We start from the raw sequence: 14105 nt of genomic DNA on the forward strand, positions 1-14105 counted from the left end.
TTCTCTACTTGCTTATCTATATACATGTACTTTAGTAACGTTTACGACCATTCGAACCATCGCATCCTCGCCACTCATCGCTAGGCATCCCCGGGCTCCCAAATGAACAAAGTACATCTAAGCTACCGCCTTTCGCCCTCCTAGTGCTGGTCTCCATAACGCACCCATACTCACTTTAAAACAGCACCCCGCATCTATCGTTTTACGGTAGCTACGTAGAGCTGTTTTTCTATCCCCCCCCCCCCCCCACCATGGAGCCCAGATGGAAATATAGGTTGACTACAAAGTAGTTTCAAGTGAACCAGTTAATTGCGAGCTACGACAGGCATCTTTGGTCTAGTGCTTCCCGGAAAGAAACACCGTTCGGTAGTGACTGCCAGGAGGTTAGAAGTTATGATCCTTCGATCCCTAAAAGCTAAAGGCACCCAAAGCAACCAATGAGACAGCACGAACTTTAGAATTAGCGGTATAACAAATGACAAGTCTAATTACCCACCTTCCCAGATAGAATGAGTTCTCCTCCAATTATTTACACCTCCGGTGCTGCTATCTATCTACTCTTCATATATATGCCCACTCTCTCTGCGTCCACCTGTACCAACATCTCCTCCAGATCAACCCAGTTCCCGCCACAACCTCCCATGATACACGCCCCATCATGTATCCACATACAGCGAATACTCGCTCGCCACAGAACACAACAGCACATACCTTGAATATCCCAGATACCCAGCAGCTCATCATCATCATAGCTCATCACCCCCCCCCCCCCCCCCCGGGCAGCCCTTTCACCTCCGGACCCAGACAAAAAGCCAACAGGGACGCCTAACCCCCCTAAGTAATAAAACGCTCACATGCAAAGCTCATATCCGGCCTTCTTCCCCCACCGCTTTGAACTCCGCCCTAAACCCCGCGCCAACAGGACGCCACGGCGTTACGGAGAAGACGGGCAGTTCATATAATAGCAATTCCCCATTGATTAACTGTCCATGTGCGGTACTAATAGGAGAGCTCTGGCAAACCCCTCTCTAGTCTCTGCTAGATGGCGAATATGATCATATGCCGGCCATCCCTAGCTAGCACGCCCAGATCCCAGCGGAGAGGTGTAGATGTTGACCTGAGCCCAGAACCGAATAGGCGTAATGAACCTGTTATACCAAGTACCTATCAGTGCTCGGAGCAGCCCAGAAAAACAGTTGCCCCTACACAAGTACATGCCACATACACATACCTCCGCTGGCATTTCCGAAGTCGCCCCCGTCCCCCCCCCCCCCAACCCTCTCTATCCCTCCCATCAGAGGGCTAAACGGAGTACAAGAAGCCATATACCTACGATACACAACGTCAAAAACGTGCTGTCGGCACCGCAATGCACTCCACGCCCCCGCTTAACCATCCGCCAGGCGATTCGCATCCGGGTGATAGTTCATGACTCCAGTATCAAAATGTAGTATGGATCCCTGTTGACGTGCTGCGAATGAATATAGCAAGAATATGGTGTTTTGATGGATTTAGTGATGTAGTGTTGGTTTAGGTTCGTGTTCCTCACCTGCTATGGTCTCGTTTCTTCGGATGTGTACCGGCTGCTTAGCCAGCCATCGCCACCTTGCAATTGAGTTTTGAGGTAAGTGTCTTCAACCTCCTCCACTGAGATATAGGGCGAGAGACGCGGATTGAATATGTGTAGGGCCCACCCATCATAATAAGCACAGCATCTCATATTCCAGCCGTACCTCTGCAAAGTATCCACAACATCCCCACCGCAGTTCACCTCCAATCATCAACCACGTATAGCAACCACCAACCCACCAAGCACACCCCGACAGGTCCAAAGCCAACCCCAGGAGCACCCCGCCCCCACCTGCACACAAACACCCGCAAGTCCAACTCTTCCCCGATGGTTCCTGTCAAGACTGCCGTCATAGCCGGCTGGAGAATTCATGGTTACAGCATCTATACCAAACTCACACGCCCTACCTTCCGCTGTGAAATATCCATCCAGCTGGCCGCCATCTTCTCACCACCCCCACCCCCCACGACCCTCCACTCTCTACTCCACCCCAATACCAAGCTGCCACCCAGCTAGCTCCACTACCAGCTGTCATCACCACCAGCTACAAGGTCTTCATGCCAGGGCCCGAGAGGTAGCAACAGCAGATGTGCGAATCGATATGCACATACCCACCTCTCATACATCGTCGGGGGTGAAGCTGCACCAGCTAACCCGCTTAATGGGCTGAAGATCACTCCCCAAAAACCGTCTGTATCACTATACCTACTGCCAACACTAAAGATACACCTCGCCCTGCACCCTCTCTTCGCCCGCGAAGTAACAGGCCTAGGACCTCCAGGAGAACGACGATGGACACATACCAAGACAGCGATTGCGTCACCCTTGCGGTACTCGCCGATCATAGGCCCTTCCAAGCGGTCCCAAAGCTTGGATACGGTACATCCCCGCGCTGCCTCACCCCGATATATAACCCAACCCCAGTCCGTCAGAGCCGCTAGGGCCGTTATCGAGTGATATCCTATGACGGCCACTCAACACAGCCATGCAGACTCCTCACCACAGCAATACCAGACTTAGAGTCTATCAACTCCTTCTTCTACACTCACCCCAGCGGCCAGCGAGCGGTCGAGACACGTGGAGAAGCTAGAAAACCCTTTGGGAAACTCGGCCATGGGAGTTACCGCGGCATCGGGAATATTGCTTGAATTCAACGATATGGGTTTCCTCTTCGATTAGCTAACTGGCATGGGTGTAGGCTTGGGTCCAGCACATCCTTCTCTGTTATTTACGAGGGGGGGGCCAAAGATCTTCGGCGAGCCATAATTACAGACACAACGAGCTCGTCCCCCACCACCTCAGGACACGCACACACAGGAGGGAGAGTTCGCAACAAAACTCACAAACCGCATGCAATCCCAGAAACATTAGCACAGACTGAATGATTCCACCCCGTTTTTCATCGCGTTGTATAGTACAGCACTAACTATGGAGAGGCCTAGGTAACAATTACACAAAACGAATATCTCGACCCATGCACACCACCGAGACCCACCAAAGCCTCAGTCACACCCCAGCACTCGATCCACAACTCAGCAGAACACGGTTCCCCTCACCACTAGTACTAGCAGCGGGGGAACATACCGTGAGGCAAGCGTCTACAAGCCACGCCAGCGGTCACAGTCACATATCAATACGTCAGACATACAACCTGATCCACCAGATTATTATATCTAGATCCACCTAGCTAGCTACAATCAGACCTCACCACCAGGCAGTACTTACACCGGAAATTAACATTCCCACAGCTCCCACCCGGCGCACAACCCACACTTCCAACGAAGGATCTACACGCCGTGTGTTATAGATTCATCCATATTGTGCGGGGGATATCTATACTTGTACCTACTGTCTAGAACACACCTAACACACCCCACAGTCAGACTCCGCGGGGTACACAAAGACACCCCCTTATCCCTCCATCCCCCTACCTCCCTACCCCCTTACCCCCCCCCCCTTCCATATACCCCGCCCCCTGCCCCTGCCCCCGCCCGCCCGGCCACCTGGTTACATACCATCACCAGTTCCAAACCGGCCCAACCAACACAACAGAAACAAACCCACGATGTCGCACAAGGCGCACGGACCACACCCAAACCCACACCCACACACACACAACCACGCAAACTTACGCGCGCGCGCACACGAAATGAGCGCCACGCCACATCTAGGGCAGATCAGATCTAGATGTCATCGAGCTTCACATGTCAAGTAGTTATCATACGATATTTTTCCGGACATTCTTTCTACACCTCTACACAGAGTACATAGTGGTTTGGAATTGGAATTGGAATTGGAACCGGAATTGAATTCGTATTCTTGGGAGAAACTTAGTAGGAAGGAAAAACCCGTATTCTATTTTTCCCGCCCATGACTAGCACAACGGCCTAATGGTATTGCAAACTACCAAGTAAAATATTGATATGCAGACAGCGCGATATGCCCTCCCCCCCATCTCCATCATGCAGCGCAGCGCCGGATATCAACCCAGCGCCCAACCAAACCAAACCCATGGGCGCCCATGAATCCCAACCCAGGAACTAAAAAACATATATGCAATGAAAACAAAAGAAAGAAAAAAAGAAAGACAAAAAAAAAAATTTCACAAAAGAACAGAACCCAAGCGAACGCGACTCCCCCCGCCCCCCCCCCCCCTTTTCCCAATCATTACCCCCCTTTTTCCCTCCCACCCTTCGCCCATCCCATTCTTCTCGTGTCGTCCTAAAAAATCGCATCCAAACAGCAACAACACGCCAACGCGCCACAAAACGCCGCCAACATCGCCCCCAAGCCACTATCCGACTTCTGCGCGCCGGGCGGCGGCGGCGGCATCTGGTAGACCATCGGCTGCTGCGGATATCCCTGCTGCTGCTGCTGCTGGGGCGGCGTGTAGTATTCCTCTTGCTGTGGTGGGTAGTAGCCCTGCTGCTGCTGTGGTGGGTAGCCCTGGGTGGTAGGGGGGTAGGTGTTGTAGCCGGGCTGAGGCGGGTAGCCTTGCGGGGGGTAGGCTTGGGGTGGGTATTGTGGTGGTGGGGAGGTCTGGAGGGGTGTCAGTAGGATATGACAGGAGGAGGAGGAATGGAGGGGCGGAGGGGGAGGGGGGAGGGGGGATGGGGGATGGGGGGAAAGGGGTACTGACGTAGTTGTCTTTGATGCCTTGGGTCATCTTGTTGATATTGTGCTGTTGGTCCTTCCTTGGTGATGCAAACTCAGCCTGTAGCTATCTATCTCTCTCACGTACGTACGTATATCGCGGTGATGAAGTATCCAAAGGCGCAGTGGTGCAGTGGTGAAGTAGCGAAGTGGGCAAAGTGAGAAAAGTGAGGTTGAAAGAAGGTTGTTACAGGCCAGGGCCCACCTGCCATATAATACTCTAGAGTAGACAGCCACCCTGCAGGTCGTCGTAATCACACAAATCACACCTGTTCAACGTGATGAGCGAGGCGCAGCTGGCATGCCTCGGGGGAGCGTTGCCGCATGTGGAAAAGGTATGGAGAGGCGCTTATCGGGGACTTAAGCGAGATGAAACAAACGCCCGCGAACCGGTGGGTGCGGTGCTCTAGAAGCTCTGGACGGGATGGGCATGGGATGGGATTGGGTGTGGGTTTTGATTACCAAGGGTACTGTGTTTTGATGAGTGACTGCGCGCTCTCTGTATTGTATATAGTACCAGGGGATTCAAGAGGAAGTGAACCCCTGCGCTTTTTACTCACACTATGTTTGGACTTTTCTTCACGTTTTCACACGCGTGGAAAGAGTGGAGTGAAATGGAATGGATGAGGGCTTGGGACCTGCGTAATCATTTGCAGCCACATCTACTACTATTCTACTTTACTTGGCATGTGCAGGGGTCACGTAATAAACGGCGTTTGCCAAGTTTTTCAAAACTACATGTGTTTAGCCTGAACACACGGTGTGATTTTTGGTGTAGGACTCGCAAGATGAATATTAGTCGATAGCGGGGTATGGTTTAACTTAATATGACGGGAGTATCGGTTTAGGAGGCGATAAACTGAGAAGAAAGAGCCTAGAGTAAAGAGGTAAACCTCAAGCTATATAGAAGTCGACATCGAGCTAAGAGTCGATTTGGCCAATATATTAGAACCGAAAACTCAAACTATTAAGCCGACCAATCAAACCACGTCAAACCATATGATTATCCAAGGTATCCGTTCTCCGGCGTGGGGGGTTGCAGGTATTGTTGTGCGATTAATTGTATATTAGGCAGTTTTGGTGAGGATACAGCAGGACAAGCCCGGAATCCGGATAGTATATTGGAGCGAGTGATCTGGGGATTTACCTTTCGATTCTGCCCCAGAAATATGCTAGATATAAATTTCTGCACCATACGTATTTACCTTGATTCCTCTCGTAGCCATATATACTCGTCGAAGGGATCTAGACACATGCATATGCCTCCCAAGCCCGGGGAAATGACAGTTCTCGTACGTCAAAGACTTTCGGATATGCTGCCGTACACGCTGCCGTATATGTAGCTTGTATATGTTCTCTCTCTGTGCTCTTTTTTAATTGTTGCGAGCACTATAGCCTCTTAGTCCGGATTCCGGAATCCTCTAGTACAGATGTTTTAGTCAATAAGTAACTTAGTCCCCATTAGTATAATAGATAAAGCACTAGGATAATATCACTAATCCATAACCCAGCCCTGGAGAACCCATGACCCCGTATATGCACATCCGTGATGCTAGCTCTGTACTTTCTCATCGCAGAGACCCGGTAAAAAACGTGGTATGCAGACAATGCCCCTCAGCTCTCGGGGTTACAAAACCCTGCTATGATCCGGTATCTTCCAAGCGCTCTAATCAGCGTGTATCACCCACACTCCAAGATTCCTCATTCCCCCGCTCCCGATTCCACACAGTCCGACAACATCTCCGAGCTAAGTAAACTTGAATCTCGAGACTGACAACCTCCTTCCGAAGCCCCGCCCAGAGCTGCATCCCACACCCCGGTACACCATGCCCGACATGTCAGTGTCATGCCGACTACCCCACACCTCTGACAGTTGGTTGTTTCAGACCAACTGGACAACACCGAGCCAGACGCTCGGGCTAACAGAGGGGTATGGCTTGCATGTCTAAGTTATGTTTCTCCCGCAGGTTGGGCTTTGTTTCATGCGTCCCTGCATACACGCTCTCCAAGAATCCTGTTTAAGACCCGTTAGTGTGCATTATACACCCCACTTAAACAGCCAAACAGGAAACCCAACCGAGATAAATTTAGCCAAGGTTCATTTTGAGACTGTCATGGCGTATGTGGGGTGGGGGCGGCAATGTCGTCATGGATTATCACTCGATGTGAAAATCATGATGCCGGGCCGTGCTAATAACAAATTGGGCGATAAGATGATGAGTGACGGGTAGCTGAAATCTATTCCCTAGTGCTAGCTCCTTCGCATTTTGGCACTCGTGAGATGCTCCACAATGAGGTCCTCACGGTGGTGGGGCGGGGTGGTTTAGATGTAGATAGCCTATATATCCGGATACGTCAGGTTCTATAAGAAAACGACCCTCAACAGACTGCAGAACAAGGGCCTAATATCCCATATCCTATGCACGACAAATAGTGGACTCTAAGATAGTAAGCGATATACCCCTGTCCAGTGCCCCGCCGATGATGCTTTATACACCAGGAGCGTTAAGCCCAATCCCCATGGTTCACCAAAATTTCGAAAGGAGACACTCATCACCTCGCTATCACCGCTGCTCCCCCCATGAAGGTCCTAGACTATTGTAGGCTATGTCGGAGGGGAGATCATGATCGCAGATGTATGTCGGAGGAGCAGCTATTCATCTCCTGCTCGCACCTTTATAGGTAGTATTGGCGTTGCTACCCTCGTGTAAATGCCTGTTATTATCGATCCCTGAAATCTTATCACAGCACCTAATAAGCGTCTTTTTCGCATAGAGCAGTGACCTTAAAGTTCAGGTGCGTACTCCTACCTTTAAGTTCTGAAAGCTGGTAACATAGACAATCCCAGCTGAGTCCAGTTCTGTACCAGCCTTCTCTTCATCTGGGCGTACGGTGAAAAGCAGCGGCTTTTTTCACAGGGTGAGCGAGCGAGTAGGTCCATGAGATGCCGGAATGGAGATAACTCTGTGTGGCCGGGAGTGACATCTACCTCCTCGTAACAGAGAAGCTTTCAATTCCAGGTGTTGGGGGCAGGGGAAAATATATGCGGAGACTGGGCGAGGGTGTCTGTTAGTGCTGGGTGAGTATACGGGTATATCTTGCAGAGAAGTCAAACCCCCGGAGGGGGATGGTGAGATAAACTAATAAAGCTAGAAGAAGCACAGTCGTCCAAAAAGAAAAACAGGTGGCACGAAAGAGGGAGAAAGGGACCGGGACGTAGGCGGTGGAGTATGATATGATGCGTATGAGCCCTGAGCGCCACGATAATAGTATCAGGAGTTCTGGTTGAGCGAGATGGATGCCGCTTTGAGGGGGAATGCCCCTCCTCCTATTTGGTATGTAACTCTAGGCCCGTCTCGTGGGTGATCAGGAAGAGATGTGTAGTTGAGTTCCACGGGCGATAGCTGGATCCGATCGCCCTGCAACTTCCATCTTCGCCCCGACAACGTGATAAGCCGTATATCAGCACCTAAATCGAGAACATTAGCAACGGGCCAGGAGCCGGTACCAGCACCACAATTCTTCTCTCCCCTAGGCCGGTGGAATGACCACGGTTACTTCGATCTCCTTCCTACGAGATTTCATATGCTAGAAAGTCTCCCTGATGTATTCCAAGTAGGAGGGTAGAGCCCCGGAACTCCAAGGCCGGCATACCGCGTGATGCTAAGTAGAGAGAGAAAGATCAGCTCAGTAAGAAGACGAACAAACAAGCAGAGAAGCGGATGTGGCTTGACGGTGATGTGGGTAAAGGCTGTCCTTGATAACTAGAGATCGATGTCTTCACGGCTGCTCCTGTATCGAATATTCCTTACTCCACCACTATCTTTCCCATTGCTGGTTTTTATGTGATTTCTGTTCATATATCGCAACCCTCCCCATTGCATCGTTCCCGGCTCCAGAGACACCGGCCACAATAAGACTTTAACCTAATATCACAGAATCAACATGGTACTCATTGAGTGCTTGGTCAGGCCGTTATAACTCTTCTATACCTGCAATTGCACGTAGCCAGCTTCCACTTTCTACATCTTCATACTACCGAAAAGTGCTTCGCAGATATCTCACCTACAAGTATCACGCTCACTCACGCGTGGAGAATCAATTCCTCCCTATTCGGGTATCGATATCAGATGTAGAGCCTGTCAGGTTGGCGTTCATCACAACGAGCTTGATTCGTAGATGGGAAATTACAGTATCCGGCCCCGCAACTACGACTTCCGATAATGCCACCACCACCCACACCTCCAGCGTATCCCTGAGACTACTAGCTATGTACACTAGCGCCATTTCCACACCACTAACATATCCGGCCCCGCGACCGCGAATACATTACAACCCAAGCCACAGACCACGCCAACACCTCAACTCCCATCGATTGAACCACTCCATACTACCATCTACGCCTCCACCTCCGCCCATTCTACAATTTGAAATACAGCCATTACTCTCTAGGAAACTGAGCCCAAAAAAGTACTCTCACTCGCATCCCCAGCTCTTAGTCCAACCCTAACCCGCGCCAAGCCTTCCAAGGAGACGACATACATCTCTACCTGAGACTACAAAAAAAAAAAATGGATACAGGTCGATCACCTAGCTAGCCACATAGGCATGTATCATGTCTACACTACCCATCACCGCCATGTACCAAGACGACACACTAGAGACGTCGAGCCGGGATGATATGGCCGGCGGAGGTAATATGCTGTGCAGCTGGGTCATGAAGCATCACTCAGCCACTCACAGCGGCCGGCAGTCGTCACACCATGCTATGTATTTAGAAACGTCAAACAAAACCACATAATTCTGGAGTACATACATGTAAGTACTGCAAGAACAGTGTTCGGAACGACGGAAGCTGATTACGTGTAATAAAGTCCGTTCCTCCCCGACAAATAGAAATTTCCGTTGTTTAATTGTTTCTCTATTTTCATGTGGAAAGCTCTTTATTTTCTCTTTCATATCTTTGGGAAAATTCAATTTCCTGTCACGCGGTATCTTCCTAGACTTCCCTCTCTAGTAGCTACATAGTCTGAAAGGAAGGTTTCACTACTATAGAGACCCAAATTAAAGCAGAAAACAAAACAAAAAAATCATCCGCCATAAAAGGTACAAATGCCTTGCATGTCACGTCAACTATATATCTACACCCAGCCTTGACACATACGGGGAGCATCGGTATCCATACATGTATGCAACTATATTTTGCGGCAGTTGAGATACAAGTAGCCGCTGCAGTAAACCCCGCAAAATCCTTCCCGCACCACTTTTAATTCCGTCAAGAACTACACTGCAGATGTCGTGATCCGCCTTCACTTATGTATGCAGCTAGGCATAAACCACAGTGGCTAACCACTTGTCATCAAGCACCTCCATCTATTACATACCCTACTCTACCCTACTCTACCCTACCCTACTCTACTCTACTCTACGTCCCACACGCACTGTTTCATGAACCGTCACGGAACACACTCAGTTTCCACGCAATCATCCACATTTACGCACCTCTCAAGACCAACGGAAGGGAAGAAAGAAAGAAAAAAAAAGAGGACATAGAAATCGAATTTTTTTGATATCAACGAGCGGCTGGCTGCATGGCATGTCCCACTCCACTCCACAAAGAGCAGGGCGGAAAAAAGAGGAAGGAATAAGATACAGAACGAAGAAACAAACATACCAATGCAGCCCACGTAGGCACAAGTCCCACGGTCAAATAAAAAAAAGAAAAAGAGGTGCAAAAAAACGATACATCAATAGCACAGCCACCAAGAAACGAACGAACCAGAAGAAAGAAAAAAAAACATCGAGCACTAAACCACACTACCATTCCAAATCCAAAACGAAAGAAAAAGCACAACAACCCATACGCCCCCACGAACCCAAAACCAACAAAGGAAACCCACCTCACCCTCCCCCAAGCCCACCGGGCTCACTCAAATCTCAAACCCTAGTCCCTTCCCACTAGGACCTCTCACATATCCAACGAGCGAAAACTCCTCCCCCTCGAGCTCGCCACCGACGGCGTACTCCTCCTCACGCTCGCCACCGACGGCGTACTCCTCGCTGACGCGCTCGTCGACGACCCCGACTTTGGCGGGGGGCCCTGCCCGCTACATCTCCTGCACGTCGACGTCTGCCATCCCATCCCATCCACCCACACACATCAGCCACAGCCCACGCCACAACCAGGATCACACACACACGGGTAGCAAAACGGAGAGAGAAGAAAACACACCATAAACGTCGACGCCCTCGAATGCACCATCGGTGGCAGTGCCGGCGGTGGGCGATGATACGCCGCAGGGGGGGCCGGGTGGTTAATTTCTGCCAGCAGATCCCGCTGCGTGTATGCAATGTATGTGCCCACATTAGCCGGCCAGTTCCCAGTCCTGCAGCCGGGGAGGGTGGGAGGTGGGGGCGGGGGCGGGGGCGGGGGGGACGAGAGGGGGAACTTACAAGCATGGCGACTTCGCGCTCCTTTGCATCAATCATGCGTTGCAGCATGATGAGGACGTCCGTCGCGCCGACGGCGGACTGTCGCTGCCGTGAGACGCGGCGGGAGGACATCGTGTGCCCAGCTGGCTCCGCGGGCTGCTGATGCAGTAAGACACCGGGGGGGGGGGGGGGGGTTGGTCGGTCGGTCGGTCGGTGAGTGGGTGTTGGTGGATGGATGCTAGCTAGCTAGCTAGCTCGATGGGCTAGATAGTGGTTATCTCGGAGCAGGCAGGCGGCTTCGGATTTGGATGCGGATTTCGGCGGTGATGTGTGATGTGTGATGTGTGATGTGATGTGTGGAGTCGATGTTATGTTCGAGACGCGGCAGGCGGCTATGTATGTGTAGGTATGTGTGTGGGTTTGGGGTTTTTGTTTTGTTTGTTGGGTGTTGTTGCGAGATGAGCAAAAAAAGGGGTTGTACTGTAAGATTAACTCCCAACTCCACAACACAATACATTCACCACTGCATGAATTCACAGATCTGAATGAAGCCCTCTGTATAATTATCCCACCGCCTTTCTGAGATCCCCCGCCTCTGTCCCTCTCTCTCTATCCACAGATAACCTGTGAATATCGATGACAGCTCGAGTGTGCAGTCCGACATTGTGACGGGCCGAGGAGACGTTGCAGGGACCCCCCACCCGAACCCTAACCCACATGCAGGCTGCACTCACTCTTCTGCATGCATGCAGCAGCACAGGGAACACCGCCAAGGGGACAGGTAGAGCACAGATACAGAGAGAGACAGAAGAGAGCAGAGAGAAGAGGCACCCACAGCACAGCACACGTCCCTCCTCAACATCATCTCGAGGAAGCTCTGAATAGCTCATAATTCATAATGCCCCCCCAGCACTCCTCTCCACGCCCGCCGTGCGGCGCCAGAACCTCTTGATCGAATTGTATGCACCATACCTCTACCTCTCTCTCTGGGTACTTCTCCTGAAGCTCATATATAGCTAACCAACAGCTCCCTTAATCCAGTGCAAGCCTAAAACATGCTGCCCCCGCCGGCGTGTACATGTCCCTCACCCCCTCCGACCCCACACTCTGGTCCGGCGTAATCTTCACCCGCAAAGGTCACTCCCCCCCTTTTCCCTCCTCTCCCCATTCCCCCCCTCCACACCACACACACTAACACCCCCACAGGCCCCTACCACGGCGGCATCTTCAAATTCACAATCACCTTCCCACCCACCTACCCCACCACTCCACCAACCATAATCTTCACCACGCCCCTCTACCATCCCCTCATCTCCCCCTCCCCCCCACCCGCCTCCTCCCCCTCCACCACCCCCGGCCTCTTCTCCCTCCGCCACGGTTTTCCCCACTGGTTCACGCCGACTCCAAGTGCGCCAGCAACACCCACGCCGACGCTGGACGTGCTGCAGTACATCAAGGCCTCCCTGACTGAGCTGTCGGTGCTGGACGACGTGCCGCTGAGCGCCGCTGAGGACGCGGGGGCGTGGCGGCTGTGGAGCGGGGGGGAGGGGCGCGTGGGGCGACGGGGGGTGGGAGGAGAGGGTGGGGAGGGTGGTGGAGGGGAGTAGGGGGGAGGAGGTGGTGTATGGGGTGGGTGGTGGTGGTGGTGGTGGAGGGGGCGGGGGTGCGGGGATGAGGTTTGTGGAGATGGAGGAGGGGGTGGTGGAGGGGGTGAAGGAGGTGGCGAGGAACGTGGTGGAGGAGAGGGTGGTGTTGGTGTAGTGGGGGGTACGTCGTGAGGGAAGTTGTGAGGGGAGGGGGGGGGGGAGGGTAGAACTACTCTAGACTCATTTCCACGACTACTTGCATGCTAGCGTTTATATGTATATAGACCGCACGCCCACTTTTTAACTGCCGCACAAATCATTACCCCTCTGATCTCACAACCCCGTTTCCTCCGTTCCGCTGCCCATGTCTCCGCCCGCCCAGGATGTTTTCTGTTAGCCGTTTCGCTAAACCCAAAACCACGTAGTGCGACTTCTTAGTATTACTAATTTTAGAGCGGACAGAGAGCACCCGTGTGTTGTTGGCTGGTTGGCGCAATGGTAGCGCGTGGTCCTCCTACTGAAAAGGTAAGACCGAGGTTGCGGGTTCGACTCCCGTGCTGGTCGGTGATATTTTGCTGGTGGGGTGTTTGGCGGGTGGGTTGTGGTTGTTGTTGTTGTGGGATCTGGTTGTGAATGGTTTGGGTGTGAGGCGGAACGATGTGGAGTAGATCGGTTAGTTGAAGAATTGAATGGCTGTCTTTTTGTTTGCCGGTGCACTGGTCTGCAGCAGTACATGGTGGGTTTCATTATGGCAGGATAGAGTAGAGTAGAGTAGAATAGCAGATATCATACTAGAAGGTTGTTGCTGTCTCGCTCATTCTCCTTCTTGTTCCTTCTGCGCACGGTTACGGTTACGGTTACGTGACATTGGTGCAAAGAAAGGGTGAGGTGGGGGTGGGTGCATCATTGATTATCACGCGACGGGACGAGTGAGAACACATGCACCAAGCGTACAAGACGCAACTACATGTAGCCAGCTGCTACGCGCGCGTGCGTCCGAGTGAGTATCCGTGACGTACGCGAGACGAGCAGCCATTTTTTTTGTACAACGCCTTGCAATTTTACAGGCGGCTCTTTGTTAGTGGTTGTTTGCTGGATGTGGATATGAAGATACGAGGGGTTTCCGTAACCTGCTATGTAGTATGACGGTGATGCGTAAGATCGCTCTTTTCCTAATACTACTTCACGACTTCGATGCGGAGGAGGCGCGTATATTACGTAGTGAAATATGGGTGTCCTTTGTGTTCTCTTTACCGTCTATCTCTAGCTAGACTAGATACTGCTGGAACCCTTATAGCTTAGTTGTTCTGCATTGCGGTATCAAGGCGGTACGTGGTGCCCTGCGTGAGATCTGGTCTGTTCGT

General features: G+C 51.7%; 3 protein-coding genes across 3 annotated transcripts; 1 reads left to right on the forward strand and 2 right to left on the reverse strand.

The window, feature by feature from the left end:
• Positions 1-4291: 4291 nt before the first annotated feature.
• On the reverse strand, positions 4292-4736 carry LAJ45_04646 (uncharacterized protein; the record flags this gene model as incomplete). The annotated part of the gene is made up of 2 exons (XM_046114223.1): positions 4292-4609; positions 4710-4736. 2 exons carry the CDS (start codon positions 4734-4736, stop codon positions 4292-4294), a joined length of 345 nt encoding a protein of 114 aa, XP_045972745.1.
• A 5917-nt stretch (positions 4737-10653) lies between these two features.
• Positions 10654-11287, reverse strand: LAJ45_04647 (uncharacterized protein; the record flags this gene model as incomplete). Its single annotated transcript, XM_046114224.1, has 3 exons — positions 10654-10830; positions 10956-11060; positions 11177-11287. The coding sequence occupies 3 exons, from the start codon at positions 11285-11287 to the stop codon at positions 10654-10656; spliced, it is 393 nt and encodes a 130-aa protein (XP_045972746.1).
• Positions 11288-11872: 585 nt separating this feature from the next.
• Positions 11873-12762, forward strand: LAJ45_04648 (uncharacterized protein; the record flags this gene model as incomplete). The annotated part of the gene is made up of 4 exons (XM_046114225.1): positions 11873-11936; positions 12066-12114; positions 12197-12291; positions 12362-12762. 4 exons carry the CDS (start codon positions 11873-11875, stop codon positions 12760-12762), a joined length of 609 nt encoding a protein of 202 aa, XP_045972747.1.
• Positions 12763-14105: the final 1343 nt, after the last annotated feature.

This window comes from Morchella importuna (assembly GCF_003444635.1).
Source record: "Morchella importuna strain M04M26 chromosome Unknown Morimp01GS011, whole genome shotgun sequence".
Classification (NCBI taxonomy): domain Eukaryota; kingdom Fungi; phylum Ascomycota; class Pezizomycetes; order Pezizales; family Morchellaceae; genus Morchella; species Morchella importuna.